Here is a 17,951-nt window from a genome sequence, read left to right on the forward strand (position 1 = left end):
CTGAGGCAGCCCGGATGCAGGACTTGTAGTCCCAGGAGGAATGGCTTGCTGAGTCCTCCGTGGGAGCTGAGGGTGAGGTCAAGGTCATCCCTCACCCCCAGGACAGCCCTGGCGAATGACTATGGACTATGGGGAATTGCCTTCCATCCCTAATTTAATGGACAGCTTGACTATTTGTTTGGGAACATACCACCATGTAGTGGAACTGGCGGATGTTTGCTTTTGTGTCTTAACCGGCCGCCATCGAGAATATGTAAGCACCTTGACTGTGAGCCGCTGTTGTTCCAGCACGGTACCCTGAAAGGCCCAGAGAGAGTGGCAGTGCCCTGAGAGCCCTGGCTGAGTCCAGGAGGTCTGGCTGTGTCCAGAGAGAGTGGCAGTGCCCTGAGAGGCCCTCGTGTGCCCAGGTAGACTAGTGGTACCCTAAGAAGTCCAGGAAGTCTGGCTGTGCCCAGAAGTACTGGTGGTGCCCTGAGAAACCCTGGCTGTGACAAGAGAGCTTGGCTGTGTCCAGGAAATAGCATTCACCTCCAGGCTCCTCGCACAGGGCCCCTCGCGGAAGACGCTTGTCACGTAGATTGTGAGGCGAGACCCTGTAGGGGTGGAGTGTGGGGACAGAGCCCCAAAAAGCAGTTTCCAGGCTCTCGGCCTCACATAGAAAGGTGCTGGCTCAGGTAGTAAATGGCCATCGACTGTGATCAAATAGCCATCAGCTGTGGCTAGTTGGCCGTCAGCTGTAACCAGTGAGCCATTGGGCAATAATATAACTGCCGTAGCTAGGCTAGCAGAAAAAGAAGGGGGAGCTAGCAAGAAGGTGGTGGCTGCTGAGTCTGCAAGCGGCACAGTGAGGGTTGAGAATTGTGTTGCTCCTGGTTCCTGTGTCTCCAACCCAGCCGCCAGTGAGAATATAGTGGTATGACTCCCTTACTTATGGCTCCATGGGTGTTCCTTTTTGGCCTAGCCATATCCTGCGTTCTTGTGTGGGGAGTGGGACCAGAGACCCCGCCGGACACCCCGCACAACAGCCATTCTAGCAAATTAATCAAACTTGTGGAGGGGATTGTTGGAACCTCTGATTTGTAGCCAGTTAGTCAGAAGCACAAGTGACAACCTGGACTTGTGACTAGCATCTGTGTGTGTGTGTGTGTGTGTGTGTGTATGTGTGTGTAGAGTCTTGTGTGACTGAGCCAGTAATCTGTGGGATCTGACAATATCTCCATGTAGATGGTGTCAGTATTGAGTTAATTTGTAGGACACCCAGCAGGCATGGGAGACTTCCTTGTTATCATGGGAAAAAAACTCCACAAATTTGGTAACCAGAAGTAGTGCTCTTATGTAAAAGTAAACACATGTCGGAAGAAGCGCACAGTAGGGAAGAACTGGGTTTTCCCCTACATAGTTGTTTTACATAACTATGTTTCGGGGTGGATTATTATGTAGCAATAGTAACTGGAACCCCAATAAAGAAGAGTGGGATTCATAAAGAGTCCTCCTTCTTCCTTAATCCCCATAGCCATCCAGTCTCCAAGGTCAGTCTGCTAAGTCTTGGCAATCTCTCCCCAAAACACACATCCTCTCCATTACACTATTCTTGACTTGAGTAGTTCTTCAACAGCTTCACCTTGATCTCTTGCAACATCCTCCACTCTAAGATCTCTGCCTCCAATTGGGAACATTCTCAAATCCATCCCTTTGCAGGACTCTAGGACTTTTTTTTCCTGAAGCATACTCATACACTTGACAAGTCCCTTTCCTGCTTAAAAGGCTTTTCATTTTCCTAAAGGAAGTTCCAATTCCTTCTTGTAGCATTCACAACCTTCTAAGAGATGTCCACTGCCACTTCCTATGGACTCATCACTTATTGTTCTCTGCCTCACCATCTGTGCTCCAATAACCAAATGTAACCGGTTTCTTGGCCCTTTCCTATGCACTTTCACTCACCTCTGCTTGGAATTCAATTTTCTCTCTCTTTTTGCCTGAGTCTCTAAGAGTCAGTCTAGATATTACCTCCTCCAAGAAGTGACCCCAGACCCTGTCAGTCTACATTAGCTGTTCCTTTTGGGGGATCCCATAATGACCAAGGCATCTCTCTATCTCTACATATATCCCCACTCTACTGTGGCTAAGCACTTCACTCTCTAACTTCTCCAGAGATCCACCTGGTCAGCTTCTGCAGGGTAGAGCTCATGACTGATAAATAATCTTTGTATCCCCAGGAGCCAGCAAGGTAGCACCTCTTTGGAGGCAATACCTGTACAATACCTACCACCCCTTGTCCTTTGAAAAGTGAACACCATTTTATTCAGGTGGCAATGTGTCTTCATCCTAAGCTAATTGGGTCAACCAAATTTTTGAAAAATTGCCAGGGATTAGTCAAGAGATGGGTATGTCGCTCAGTTCTACCAATAAAAGATAAGGAGAAGTCCTATAGAGACTCTAGAAGAGATTTTCCTCCTTTGTTAAATTTTCTGCCCATCCTCTTCCTTCTGGTTTGGGAGGTTATGTGGATGCGATGTCTGGAACAGTGGCAGCCATCTTGTGGTCATGTTCAAGGAGCCCCAGGAAGAAAACCAATAGGATGCTGGACTAGAAGAAATAAATTAAACTCAATTCGTATTCAGACTCAGAATGTACCTACTTCCAATGTTTTTTAAATAATAAATTTCTTCATGGTTGAAGTGATTCACATGTTTTCTATAACTCATACCGTGTTTCTCCAAAAATAAGACCTAGCCAGTCCATCAGCTCTAATGCATCTTTTGGAGCAAAAATTAATATAAGACCTGGTATCATATTATATTTATTATATTATATAAGACCCAGTATTATATTATATTATACCCGGTCTTATATTAAAATATAATATATATAAAATATCATATTAAAACATATTAAAATATATTAAAATAAGACCGGGTCTTATATTAATTTTTGCTCCAAAAGACACATTAGATCTAATGATCCAGCTAGGTCTTATTTTCGGAGAAACACAGTACCTGAATACATCCAATTATACAGTGATTTGGGGAAAACAAAACAAAACAAAATCGTCTTTATCTCTTCCTCTTAAACTCTCTCACTGTGCACTTTTCTCCAGGGTTGTATCCATTGAGTTTGAGAACAACTCTGTAAAACATTCTGATGATGCTCAAAACCTCAGAACGGGCCCATTTCCTCAGACCCACAAATTATCTCCTTCAGGAGCAGAAGGTTAGGGGATTAATCTTGGTGATGGTGTTGGGTCCTCCTTCATATACGTCCCTTTCCTCTCTGTGTTTCTGGTTACTGTTTCTTTTAGCACCACTGTGGTATAAAAAGAAATATATTTGGTCTTTGTCCAGTGTTCTTGGCAAATGACTCCTAAAACCCTTACAATATCCTAAGTGACAGACGTGTCTTTTTTTTAATTCATAAGAAGCCCCTTTTGATCACACCAGGGTTTTTGCTAATGAGGTGAGCTAGGGTGGGCTCCTAGAGAGCCTCAGTGGGACCAAGTGATTAAAACTTTGGAACTTACAGCTTCTCACACCAACGTCTGGGGAGGGGAGGTGGGAGAGAGCCTGGAGATTAAGTTCTTGCACAATGAGATTTGATGAGCTTCTAGGATGGTGAACACATCAAGGTGTCGGGAGGGTGATGCCCCCATAGAGGGCATGGACGCTGTGTGCGCACATCCCCCCGTACCTTACCCTATGCATCTCTTTGATTTAGCTGTTCTTGAGTTGTATCCTTTATAATAAACTGTTAAACAGATGTAAATTGCACTCCTGAGTTCTGTGAGCCAATCTAGCAAATTATCAAATCTGAGGAAAGGGTCAGGCAAACCCCTGATTTATAGCTAGTCAGTCAGAAGTATCAGTGGGAAACCGAAACTCTCAAGGGGCAATTCAAGTGGGAGCAGCCCTGTGGCACTGAGCCCTTTAACTTGTGGCATATGCTGTTGGCTCCGGATAGATAGTGCCAGAATTGATTTGAACTGTAGAATGCTCAGTTCAGGTCCACAGAGAATTGGAGAATTTCTTGGTGTAGAACAAACCCACACATTAGGTGTCAGAAGTGTTGTGTGAGTAGAAAAACAAGTTTTTATTTAACCGTCACCTCTGTTTTTATTGCTTGCCTCTATTTCTTCCCACCTCAATAATTGTTTCTTCCATTTTCCTGAATCACTGAAGGAGAAAGAGCCTGGACACACAGATGCCTTAATCCCTGATATTGAGAGGACTGAACTCCTGTCTCCCTCACAGGTGGGAGGTGAGGGGAATATTCAGACAGTGTTTCTAAGCACAGTATACTGACAACCTATCCAGGGTGCTTTCTGGATATTGACAGAAACTCTGAGTTTCTGTCACGTGACTGACTCAAGATCCACTGTCCCGCCCCTTGTCCTTCATAAAGCATCTGCTGAAGCCCTTCCAGCCAGAGTCACTCCACTGGAAGCCAGGAACTGGCCACAGGAAAAGGATCTCAGCTGGTGGTAAGTTGGAAGCCTGACAATTGAAAAATGATTATTTAAAAATCTACTGTGTGGCAGATACCTCTTCAGCTGGACTGTCCAGTATAGAATACCCTGCCACTTATGATTATTGAACTCTTGCTAATCGGGCCTGAGATGTACTGTAGTATAAAATACATTTAGTATATTCAAAGACTTAGTGTGAAAAAAGAATGAAAAATATCTCATTGATAATTCTTAGAATGGTTATGTGCTCAGATAATATTCTTTTTGGTATGTTGAATAAGATAAAATATATTATTAATAATTAATATATTATTAAAATTAATTTATTTTACTTTTAAAAATTGTAAGTCACTTCTGAGGCTCTCATTTATGGTTCTATTAGACAATGTTACTCTAGAGATACTCCAATTAGAAGAACTTGGTAGTATCATGGAGCATACATTCTAATGTGGAGGGTATTTGGAATAAAAAATAAATGAAAGGAAAAGTAAACAAGAACAGTCTGTGATGAGATAGCCTGTACCTGGGGTAGCTGCTTAACACTGAGGATCAGGTAGGACTTCTCTGACGATATAATATTTAAGCTCAGATATGAATATTGAGAAAAGAGCCAGATACAGGAAGATTGGAAAGAAAGAGAATAGTATGCAGAAGGAATAGAGGATGCAGAAGGCCTGACATGGCAATGAACTTGTCATGTTCAGGAATCAGAGGAATGCAGTGTGGGTCCATCACAGTGGGTGAGAGGACAGTGGAGGTGTGAGGGTGAGGGATACACAGGAGTGCTGGGTAAGCTTGGGTTAGGAGTCTCGAAGCCATTAGAGGATGTAGAGCAGAATAATGTCATAATATGATTTGTGTTTTTAAAAGATCGTTTGGATTGAGGGAGGGTAACAGCATCAGTAGCAAGAACAACCTACTTGCAAGGTTAGTGCCAATAAGCAGCCCGACGAGAGCCTTGGACAAGGGTAGTGGTCATACGATGACTCCAGGTGCGGATTCAGTCGCTTTGTAGATACAGTCGATTGGCTTGGCTTGCTTTGGATTGGGTGGACAGGGAAGGGGATTTCAAGGATCAATGTTAGATTTAGAGCTTTACAACTTCATGTTTAAGCTCCAAATAGACACAGATTATTGGAAGAGTGCCAGATATGGGAGGATGGAAAAATTAAGAGGTTGATTCAGTCAATGCTAGGTTTGGGGCGTCTATGGGATCCCCATGGGGAGATGGCAAGATTCAGTTGGTTATATCAGGCCAGAGCTCCGGGGAGAGACAAGGCTGATTTGTAGATCCCAAGTTATCACTGCGATATTATAATATATGAGACTGGATGATATCACTTATGGAAAAACTAGAGGATGGAGGGAGGTAGGTACAAGCCCTTGGACACCCCAAAATTTAGAGGAGCAAAAGCTGTAATTAGGCTGAGAAAAAGTGGCTAATTGAGCTATAAAGATAATCAAGAAGGTGTGTGTACATTTTATCATCTCAAGGCCTAAGAAAAATGAGTTTTAAGAATTAGAAGGGGTGTAATGGGTCCCATGTCACAGAGGTATCAGGATAAGAACTGAGAAGGCCTCACTGGAGTCAGTGACATGAGGCCATAAGCATCCTTACTGAGAGCACAGTCCTTGGAATGCACAGGACCGAAGACAATTGGAGTGTGTTTAGGAGGAAAGGAGAGGGGAAGAGAAGGAGACACGGCCTCCTAAAGTCTGGCTGTGAACCCTCCTCACCGAAACCATCTTCTTGAGAAATAGGGCAGAAGCTGGAAAGGGATATGGGCAGAGGCTGGATTATTTTATTGAGGGAAGGGATATGATCATGTTTGTGTTATAGAATAATCTAGTAGAAAGAAACTCTTGGGTATGTGTTGAGAAAAAAGAAAAGATATAGTGTATGAGGGAAATTCATGGGAAAGTAAGAGGGCGAGGGATCCAGAGCAAATGTGGGGAGGGAATAAACAAGAACTCTTGACTCCCTGTGTGAACTGGAATGAACCAGACCTCTCGACTCACTGTTACAGGTGCAGTTAATTGGAGGGTTTTGGTGAGAAAAGGCTAAAATGTTCACAACTAATTGTTACCATTTTTGCATTCAAATATGAGGTAAGGGCATCAGCTGAGAGTAGGGATTGGAAAGTTAGTTACTTGAAGAGAAAGCAGAGCTAAAATAATTATTTCAAACATAGAAATACTAATATGCTGAAGAAATAAGAGTAAGCTAACAAGAAAGTGCTGAGTGTCCATGCGAAATAAATCCATGTGGTCATAAATCCAGCTGTACCCCTTAACAATTGTGACATTGGACAAGTTACTTCTCCTCCCAACACCACATTTCCTCTTGTAATATACAATGATGATACTTATCCAAAAGCCAAGATGTTGACTTTGGTGATGATAAAATGTACTATGACTGGCAACTTTAAGGGGCTCGCCAAATACAAGCCATCATAATCCATCCAAGTACCATCTGGGGCACACAGGTTCTCTCCACCACCCCCTAGGCTGAGCCCATAATTTCACAAATTTGCCTCACTGACCTTTCCCCACCTATCATTGCACAATCATCCTTCCTTGTTGTGTCAACATTTAAAACCAACAATTTAGAGATTATTGAGCTCATCATATCTTCTGAATGCCTTGTAACATGCTGAGTGGGTGGAGAAAGCTTGTTGAGAAAGCATGTGGTGGGAGAAATTGAGTACATTTCTGGTGGAAGCCATCAGCCTGAGCACAAATACAGGCTCTATTTCTTTCTAACTGGGGGCTTTAAATAATTAATGGAACCAGTTTAAGTCTTCACTTCCCATCTGTACAATGGTTATACTAATTATACATAACATGATTCCATATTTACAATGTCACAGAATATGCTCAGTGCTTTACACAGATTCACACTTGCAATCCTCAAGAGCCATATAATAGGAGTTGAGGTGAGGGTTAAAAGAGGAGATCCTGGGGTGGCTTGTTAGCTCAGTAGGTTAGAGCGTGGTGCTAATAGCACTAAGGTTGCCTGGTCGATCCCGCATGGACCACTGTGAGCTGCACCCTCCTTAAAAGAAAAAAAAAAAAATAGAGGAACTCCTGACCATAAGAAATGTGCATAAGTAGTAACTATGATTGTTATAAGCATTGTTCTTGATCTGAACTTGAAATTCTACAATGTATGGTTCAGGACTGAGTCCCAGGACACTGCACGAGCCTGATGAGCACCAGAGTTCCCATCTGTTAAAAACACTCGGTTCTGCCTAAAAGATTTCCATATGTATTCTCACCTGATCCTCACTACAAACCAAAGCTCACCACAAAATCACCCCATTTGCTAGACGAGGAATATGAAGAGCTGTCACTGAGTCAGCTCTCATATTGCACAGGTGTCACACGTGAGATTAGAATACAGATTGACCTAAGTGCTATGCCCGGCACACTACATTGTAACAGTGACTCTTGATGGGGAAGTGATTTCCCCCTCAGGGGGCATTTGTCACTTTTGGTTGTCACAAGTGGAGGGGGTTCCTACTGAGATCTAGCACAAGGAGGCCAGAGATGCCGCTAAACATCTTAGAATGTTCCAGACAGCCCCCCACAACAAAGAATTGTCCAGTCTCAAATGTCAGTGGTGACAAGGTTAGGAAACCCTGAACTACATTAAGCAATATCCCATAGAAGACTCGGTGAAAGTGAAGAGGAAGAAAAGAGAAATGGAGAAAGACAAGAAGGGAGGGAATGAGGCAAATTGTCATACCAGGGTCTGCTCATCTCCAGGTAACCTTGGGAGAACCAATGAAAGGCAGCACTTGACACTGGCAAATGCAGTAGCTCTGGAATTATTTCAATCTGGTTTTCAGAGCTTGCTGCCTCCCCAGACTGGCTGGGCGTGGTGGTGAACACACTGCTGAAATCCCTAGGCCAGGGTTTCCCTTTGGTAAGAGAGGGATGATACTGAATGTTTTGCGATATTATTACACGTATTAAATGTGAATAGATGCTGAAAATTGCATTTCTCCTCAGGAGGCAGAATAGACCAGGCCAAGATGATATGCAAATGTTCATGGCCTAGAAAATAACACTGGCTATTATGCAGAGATTTTTGAATGGGGTTCATGAATGTGCATTTTGACAGCCATTCTGGACCTTTCTGATAAAGTTCACACCACAGTATAAGGAAATTTGTTGGTGAAATCTCATGACCAAGTGGGTCACACAGACATTGGGTTGAATCTGGAGACAATACTTACCGATGCAATCTGGTCTAGAGGCAGATACTACATTTCTGTGCATTGTCAACCTTAAGAGCAAGGAAATCTATCCCAGAAGCCTGTCCCAGAAGCTGCCCAGAATATCTTCCCCAAGTGTTAGTGTCCAGGATTTAGTCCTGTGCCCACTGCTAAAAGAACCCCATGCAAAGCAAAGGAGATACCAGCTACTACTGAGTCTATCAGGATTTGCCTGCAAAGATGGAGAGAAATACCTTCCGTGAAGGGTGAGTAACTAAACAAAATTGGAGTGTAGTTAGCAGAGAAGAATGTTGGTTGGGTGGACAACCAGCAATATCTGTCATAGTTGAGTGTGAAGAAATGAATTGGATTTCAGATCCAGCTGAATTGATGGCCATCTTCTACCTTGTATTATGTAAGTGACCTTTGGCAAGTCTCAGAATTTCTCTGAATATCAATTTATTCTTATGAAAAGTAGAAATAATGAACATTGTAGAGTTTTCTGTAGGTCAAAGTGGATCCCCATGAATATAATTAGATTCCCACTTAATGTAAAACCATCTCTAATAAGAACCCCGACAAATAAAACTAAACGTACTATCCTGTTTCCCCGAAAATAAGACCTACCCAGACAATCAGCTCTAATGTGTCTTTTGGAGCAAAAATTAATATAAGACCTGGTATAATATATTATATTACATAAGACCCGATCTTATATTATACTAAAATAAGACTGGTTCTTATGTTAATTTTTACTCCAAAAGACACATTAGAGCTGATTGTCCGGCTAGGTCTTATTTTCGGAAAACATGGTACTTTCATATTCCTTATGCCATAGACACTAAAGTTAGACAATGGGTGAAAACCTTTGCATCCCAAGCAGAGAAGAGCTCCATATCAAACACAGACAATGAATAACAGAGGATTGAATGCAGAGATAGGGTCCCCTTCACCGACTGTCTCCCGCACAGAATCCACAGGATGTAACACATTACTACACATTACCAGTAACTGTTCAAGACCCTCTTCAACTATACACTCAAACCACACTCTAAAACTTTAACTTGAAGATGAATGAAACAATAGGTCAAGGGTTCTCACAGAGGGACGGGCCAGGAGCTGGGAGTCTGGGAGTATCTGTGCAGATAGAGGTTGCAGAGCCTGCCAGCACTTATGCACCGAGGCATGGGTAGAAGAAGATGTGACCCTACTGATTCTGAGTCTAGTGCTTCCCTCACTGTTCATGGCTGAAGATGCCGCCCATCAACTTTCTGTGGTCTACAACACCTCAGCTTAGTACTCAGCTGGTGGACAGGAGCCTTGTAACCCTCTTGCTTAACTAATCAGCCTGATAGGTGCAATGCATGTTCATAATCATGGGAACATGGAGATCTATCCTTTCCCAAGGGGACATTCAAGAGAGCGCCAAATTTCCAGTATGACTGGCCGCAGGCTCCGTAGAGTGGGTATCCTTTTAGGAGTGGGAGCCATAGTGGAAGGGATGTGGGCCCGAATTGAGATGCTGTAAGGTGGCTTCACAGCTGAGAAATGGCCATTGTTGAAATGTTTCAGGTGTGGGCAAGATGGAAACCAACTTCTCCAACCTTCTGAATGAACCTGGAGAGATGCTCCATGAGTCTTCTGGATACACTGCTTTAGACATCTACTTATTTGTGGTGCATGGGATCACCTTTGTGCTTGGCATCCTGGGCAATGGGCTTGTGATCTGGGTGGCTGGATTCCGGATGGCACGCACTGTTACCACCTTGTGTTACCTGAACCTGGCCGTAGCTGACTTCTCTTTCATTGCTTCTTTACCATTGTTCATGGTCTTAATTGCCATAAGAGGACAATGGCCTTTTGGCTGGTTCCTATGCAAGGTTTTTCCCGCAGTGGTGGACATGAACCTGTTTGGAAGTGTCTTCCTCATTACTTTCATTGCTCTGGACCGCTGTATTTGTGTCCTGCATCCAGTCTGGGCCCAGAACCACCGTACTGTTAGTCTGGCTAGAAAAGTGATCATCGTACCCTGGATTCTTGCACTAGCCCTTTCCTTGCCAGATTGCATCTACATGACTACAGTAAAGCTAAATAAAAATACACACTGTACTTTAGACACTGAATTCTGGGATGACAGTGAAATGAGTTGGAAGATGCTCTCCACCACACTTGCAACTTTAGGAATCACCCAGTTCACCATTGGCTTCATTATGCCGATGTCCATCATCGCTATCTGCTATGGACTCATAGCTGCCAAGATCCACAAAAAAGGCATGATGAATTCCAACCGTCCCTTACGGGTTCTCACTGCTGTCATGGTTTCCTTCTTCCTTTGTTGGTTCCCCTTTCATATAATTCTTCTTCTGGGCAGAGTCTGGTTCAAAGAGATAGTGTTTGAAGGTAAGTACAAGATCATTATTCTCCTGAGGATCCTGATGGACTCCCTGGCGTTCTTCAACAGCTGCCTCAACCCAATTCTGTATGTCCTCATGGGCCGCGACTTCCGAAAGAGACTGATCCACTCCCTGCCTGCGAGTCTGGAGCGGGCCCTGACCGAGGATTCAGCCCAGACCAGTGACACAACAACCAAACCTGCTTCATCTTTCACAGGTGCTGAGTTACAGGAAATGTGAGGGGTTGGGGGACATTTTTGAGCTGTGCCTGCTCCTACCCTGCTCCCAGTTCCAGCTTCATTTTTCCTTAGGTCATACTCATCATGAAAAATACTTTGGTACCCCCTAATTGGGGAGAGGGGAGAAGAAATGGGCATAGGGTACTATTAGTGTCAATTTTGGTTTGAGGACCTCAGCCTATACACTGGGGAGAGTGGAGGTAGGAAAAGAGAACAAGGGAAGAGAAGAGACAGGATGATGAGGAATTTGTAAATCTTAGACGAGAGAATATATGAAGGGGGAAACTTTGGTGTTTCACCATTAAGATGTTTGTTGTAGATTGTTTTCAGCTATTTTTCATCTGACCACAGAAGTTTCCTATTTCTAGTTTATTAAGAGTTTTCTTCTTTTCTTAATCAAGAATGCTATTGGGTGGTATCAAACACATTTTCTGCATATATTAAGGTGATCATATTATTTTTATCATTTTATTTACATCATCATAAACTATATTAATTTTTTAATGTTAAACTAGTCTTGCATTCCTAGAATAAACCACACTTGGTCCTGATGTAATTAATATCACTAGATTGGTTTAGAATTTCTGCACTTTTGTTTATGTAAAAATGAGTCGTTCTTTTACTTTCCTCTAACGTCTGTATAAGGCATTACATCAAACTCCTAAAAATACCTGGGAAGTGATTCCTCTGATTCCATTCTCTGGTGTTATGTCTTTTATAAATATTTAGAGAAGTTCACCAGTGAAGCTAGTTGGGTCTTGAGTTTTCTTTATGGCAAGGCTTTTAATAACAGGTTCAACTTAATAGTTATTGGACTAGTCTGATTTTCTTCTTATGTCAATTTTGGTAAATTGTTACTTTCAAGGAATTTAGCCATTTTATCCAAACTGTCAAACTAATTGATGTGAAACAGTATAACTGTATACAGTACTTAGTATGGTTTCCTTCACATAATGAAAATGTAAGCTATCTGAGGGAAAGATTTTTGGTCTGCATTGTTCACTAATGGATCATGATACCCTATTTGTAAAATAATGCCTAGTATATGATAGACACTCAATAAGTAGTTAGTGAATTAAAGAATCAATAAATAATAGTATCACCCAGGTGTCAAATGAGAAGCTTTAATGTCTAGCTAAAATTAACTCTGAATTGATTATGAATTGGGCAATGTCCATTGAATTCTCACTCCCATTCCCAAAACCTTTACAAATTCCCCTGTGGTTTATATCTTTAGGAACACCTCAGATTTTGAGTTTCTGTTTTGAACAAAGGACTCCTGCTAAATGTTGATGTATGTTTATTTTGAAATAAATCGATCTGCTATAGTACTCGGCTTTTTTTTTTCCTGCAAATAATCACTCACACATTGTCCCTTATTGTATAACATACTTTCCTGACTCATTTGCAAAAGAAAGAACTCAAATAAATATTAGAATTACATATATATGATATATATGACATATATGTATATATGACATATATATATAGCTGACCTTAGCCCCTGGTAGTGGTACAGAGCTTCTAAACCCTTGCAATTTCCTGAGTGATAGAAGTGTCTTTTTTGATTCATAAGGAGACGTTTTTGATCACATCAGAGTTTATGCTAATGAGGTGAGTTAGCGTGGGCCCCTAGGTAGCCTCAGTAGACCAGGTAATTAAAGCTTTGGAATTTTCATCCCCAACCACAGACCTCTGGGAATGGGAGGTGGGAGGGGACTAGACATTAAGCTCTATAAAACCTCTTTTATATCTTAAAACAAACACTTCCTGGGGCAGCCGGATGGCTCAGTTGGTTAGAGCACCAACTCTTAACAACACGGTTGCTGGTTTGATTCCCAGATGGACCAGTGAACTGCGCCTTCCACAACTAGATTGAAGACAATGAGCTGCCACTGAGCTGCCAGTGGGGCAGTCAGATGGCTCAGTTGGTTAGAGCACGAGCTCTTAACAACAGATTGCTGGTTCAATTCCCTCATGGGATGGTGGGCTGTGCCCCCTGCAACTAAGATTGAAAACGGCAACTGTAGTTGAAGCTGAGCTGCGCCCTCCACAACTAGATTAAAGGACAACGACTTGACTTGGAGCTGATGAGCCCTGGAAAAATACACTGTTCCCCAATATTACCCAATAAAATCTTAAAACACAATAAAAAAACCAAACACTTCCTTAACCCCCACTTTGCATGCTTCTGTCTAGCCACTTATTCATTATTAATTGTATTTAATTTAGTTAAGTAAATTAGCTTACTTAATATGTGATGTCATTGTGTTAAGCTCTGGAGATAGATTAATGAGAAAAATATAAAATAAAATAAAGACATGGTGTACACTAATGGAATAATAAGAGTAATAGATATCCAATTTAAAACTGTGATAAATGTTTTAAAGGAAAAACAGTGCTATAAAAAGAAGTCCTCATCTTTAGGACCTGACGTAGTCTGGAAATTCAGGGAAAGCTTTCCTAAAGGAAAATATGCCTTGAAGCAATGAATATGGAGGGATAGTTTTTCAGGTGCAGAAAACAGCATGTGGAAATCCACAGTATAAGAGAATTCTACAGCTACGTAGCTGGGGTGGAGAAAGCAAAGGAGTTTTGGAGCAAGAAGCCTGGAGAAGTAAACAGTTCTTCATCCCAAACAAAGGACAATCATTGGATATTTTAAGCAAGATGGCACAATTAGATTTAAGTTTGGAAACATTTACTCTAGCACTCTACAGGGAATGAATTGGAAAATAAGAGTAGATGAAGGATGGTCAGTTATTCCAAAGTCCAGAAATTTAGGAAAGACATGAAGGTAGATTAATCTAAAATGGTGGTACTGATAGGAACTAATTATGAATTCAGGATAAATTTATGAAGGAAAGCTGAGAATGCTTGCTATATAATTTGATGTAGGAGGGAAAGATCAAGGCTGGTGCCCATTTTTCTGGCATTCATAACTGAAAGGATGGAATGGACTGACTGAGGAGAGAGATGGAAGCATGCACAGTGGGGGTTAAGGAAGCATTTCTTGTAAGATATAAACAAATAAGTGTTCTTGTGTTGATAGAAAAGAAAAGTCAATAGAAAGGTAAAAATTAAAGGTACAAGAAAGAGTGAAGTTCCTGATAAAAGCATAGGTTTAAAGATTGGACTGACACTGGAGAGGCAACACATTTTCTATTATAAACAGAAAAGAAAAAAAGAAAGTTAGATTGCATATGTAAGAATTTCGTAAGATTGTGGCAAGAATTTGCGAGAGTACCTACCTAGTGAATTCTTTTTTTTAACTTACTTTTATTTTTTAAAGATTTTTATTAAAATATAGCTAACATACAATATTAGTTTTAGGGGTACATCATAGTTATTCAACATTTATATACCTAAAGAAGTGACCACCATGTTAAGTCCTGCAACCATATGACACTGTACCATGCTATCACAATATTATTGGCTATATTTCTTATGTTGTACATTGCATCCTAATGACTTACTTGTTTTATACCTGAAAATTTGGACCTCTTATTACTCCCTCTTTTTTTTTTTTAATTTATTGGGGTGACAATTGTTAGTAAAATTACATAGATTTCAGGTGTGCAATTCTGTATCGCATCATCCATAAATCACACTGTGTGTTCACCACCCAGAGTCAGCTCCCCTTCCATCACCATACATTTGATCCCCCTCACCCTCATCCCCCACCCCCCAACCCCCTAACCCTCTGGTAACCACCAAATTACGTTCCCCAGATTAATTTTCAAACCCGTGGCCATCCTGTGGTCACCGACTGCCCTCCAATCCTCTCACCCTCCCCCCCAACCCCCCACCCCTCCCCCCCATCTAGCAACCCTCAGTTTTTCCTCTTTGTCTCCAAAACTGTTTCTGATTAGTTCATTCACTTATTCTTTTCTTTAGAAGTAAAGTTATCATTGTATGCAGATGATATGATACTATATATAGAGAACCCTAAAGACTCCACCAAGAAGCTATTAGAGCTGATAGATGAATTTAGTAAAGTAGCAGGATACAAAATTAATATTCAGAAATCAGTTGCACTTGTATATACCAATAATAAAACATCAGAAGGAGAAATTAAAAAAACAATCCCATTTACAATCGCTCCAAAGACTATAAAATACCTGGGAATAAATTTAACCAAAGAAGTAAAAGATCTGTACTCAGAAAATTATAAGACACTGAAGAAAGGAATGAAGGAAGATATAAATAGATGGAAACACATATTACTCCCTCTTTTTAAATTTTTCAATTACACTTGACATTCAGTATTATTTTAGATTAATTTCAGGGGTATAGCATACTGGTTAGGTTAGACACATATAATTTAAGAAGGGATCCCCCTGACTAGTCAAGTACCCACCTATCACTATACATAGTTATTATCATATAATTGACTATATTCCCTATGCTGTACTTTACATCCCCATGACTACTTTGTAACAACCAATTTGTACTTCTTAATTCCTTACCCTTTTTCACACATCCCTCAATCTGGCAACCATCAAAATGTTCTCTGTATCTATTAGTTTGTTTCTGTTTTGTTTATTTTGTTCTTTGGATTCCACATGTAAGCAAAATCACATTGCATCCATCTTTCTCTGTCTGACATACTCCACTCAGGACAATACCCTCCAGATCCATCCATGCTGCCACAGATGGCAAGAACCCATTCCCTTCCATGGCCAAGCAACATTTCATTGCATATATGTACAATGTCCTCTTTATCCATTCATCCATCAATGAACACCCAGGCTGCCTCCACATCTTGGCCATTGTAAACAATTCTGCACTGAACATACAGATGCACATGTCCCTTCAAAGTAGTGTTTTGTTTTGTTTTTTTTTTTATTATTATTATAAATACCCAGAAGAGGGATTACTGGATCCCCCTTTGTCTCTTGTTATAGCCGTTGTTTTAAAGTCCATTTTGTCTGGAATAAGTATTGCTTCCCCTGCTTTTTTTGTTGTTGTTCCCATTTTCATAAAATACATTTTTTCCATCCCTTTACTGTCAGTCTGTGTGTCTTTCAATCTGAAGCAAGTCTCTGGAGGGTAGCATATGTAAGAGTCTTGTTTTCTTATCAATTCAGCCCTCCCATCTTTTGATTAGAGCATTTAATCCATTTACATTTAAAGTAATTGTTGATAGATATGTAGTTATTGTCATTTTATTATTTATCATTTTGATCTTTTCTCCTCCTCCTTCTGCTCCTTTTCCTCCTCCTTCTCCTCCTCTTCCTCCTCCTCCTGAAGGAAGTCTTGTTAACGTTTCTTGTAATACTGGTTTGGTGGTGATTAACTTCTTTAGCTGTTTCTTGTCTAGGAAGATCTTTATCTCTCCTTCAACTTTAAATGACAGTTTTGCTGGGTAGAGTAATCTTGGTTGTAGGTCCTTTCTTCTCATCACTTTGAATGTTTCATGCCATTTCCTTCTGGCCTGCAAAGTTTCTGTTGAGAAATCAACTGACAGTCTTATGGTAGCTCCCTTGCAGGTCCCATACTGCTTTTCTTTGCTGCCATTAAGATTCTTTCTTTGTCTTTAAACTTTGGCATTTTAATTATGATGTGTCTTGGTATGGACCTCTTTGGGTTTATCTTGTTTGGGACTCTCTGCACTTCTTGAGCTTGTATGTCTATTTCATTCACCAGGTTAGGGAAGTTTTCTGTCATTGTTTCTTCAACTAGGTTTTTAATTCCTTACTTTCTCTCTTCTCCTTGTGATGCGAATGTTGTTACGATTGATGTTGTCTCAGAGGCCCCTTAAACTATCCTCATTTTGAAGAGTGGGATTCTTTTTTTTTTCTTTTTGCTGTTCTGATTCAGTGTTTTCTTCTACCTTATCTTCTAAATTGCTGATTCGATCCTTGGCTTCATTTAATCTACTGTTGATTCCCCCTAATGTATTTTTCATTTTAGTTACTGTATTTTTCATTTCTGACTGGTTCTTTTTTATGTTTTCTATCACTATTTTTATGTTTCCTATCTCTTTGTTGAAGTTCTCCCTGATCATTGAGCATCCTTATAGCCAGTGTTTTGAACTCAATGTCTGATAGAGTGCTTGTCTCCACTTTGTTTAGCTCTTTCTCTGGAGCTTTGTTCTGTTCTTTTATTTAGGACATGTTTCTTTGTCTTCCCATTTTGGCTTCCTCCCTGTGTTTGTTTCTATGTATTAGGTAGGGTTACTATGTCTCCCAGTCTTAGTAGAGCCTTATGTAGTAGATGTCCTTTGGGGCCCAGTGGCATAGTGTCCCTGGTCACCTGAGCTGTGTGCTCCAGGTGTGTCCCTTGTGTGGGTTTTGTGTGCCTTCCTGTTGTAGTTGAGCCTTAGTTGCTATTTGCACATCAATGGGAGGGATTGACCTTCTGGCTGATTGGTTGTTAGGACTAGCCATGACTACAGTGAAGGAGCTGTTGTGCAGAGGCTGATCCTATGGATCAGGATTCACTTTAGCAGGGCTCTAGTGCCTGCCCAGTCTGCCTTTTTGGTGTGTCATCCTTGGAGACGGCTGGGTGAGGTGGAAACTGGTCACAGGGTGTGCCATCCCCAGGGCCTCCTGGGAGGGGCCCTGCTGCAGGCCAAGTTCAGCCACAACCTATATCCTGCCCTAGGCCATCTGGCATGAGCCACAAAGCAATCCAC

At 41.3% G+C, this 17,951-nt stretch overlaps 1 protein-coding gene across 1 annotated transcript; it reads left to right on the forward strand.

Annotated features, from left to right (window-relative positions):
* The first annotated feature begins 216 nt into the window (after positions 1–216).
* On the forward strand, positions 217–12,621 carry LOC117034450 (N-formyl peptide receptor 2-like). The gene is made up of 3 exons (XM_033127350.1): positions 217–253; positions 4,396–4,474; positions 10,252–12,621. The coding sequence occupies exon 3, from the start codon at positions 10,263–10,265 to the stop codon at positions 11,310–11,312; it is 1,050 nt and encodes a 349-aa protein (XP_032983241.1). The 5' UTR covers positions 217–253; positions 4,396–4,474; positions 10,252–10,262; the 3' UTR covers positions 11,313–12,621.
* The last annotated feature ends 5,330 nt before the right edge of the window (positions 12,622–17,951 follow it).

Source organism: Rhinolophus ferrumequinum, chromosome 15 (genome assembly GCF_004115265.2).
Source record: "Rhinolophus ferrumequinum isolate MPI-CBG mRhiFer1 chromosome 15, mRhiFer1_v1.p, whole genome shotgun sequence".
Classification (NCBI taxonomy): Eukaryota; Metazoa; Chordata; class Mammalia; order Chiroptera; family Rhinolophidae; genus Rhinolophus; species Rhinolophus ferrumequinum.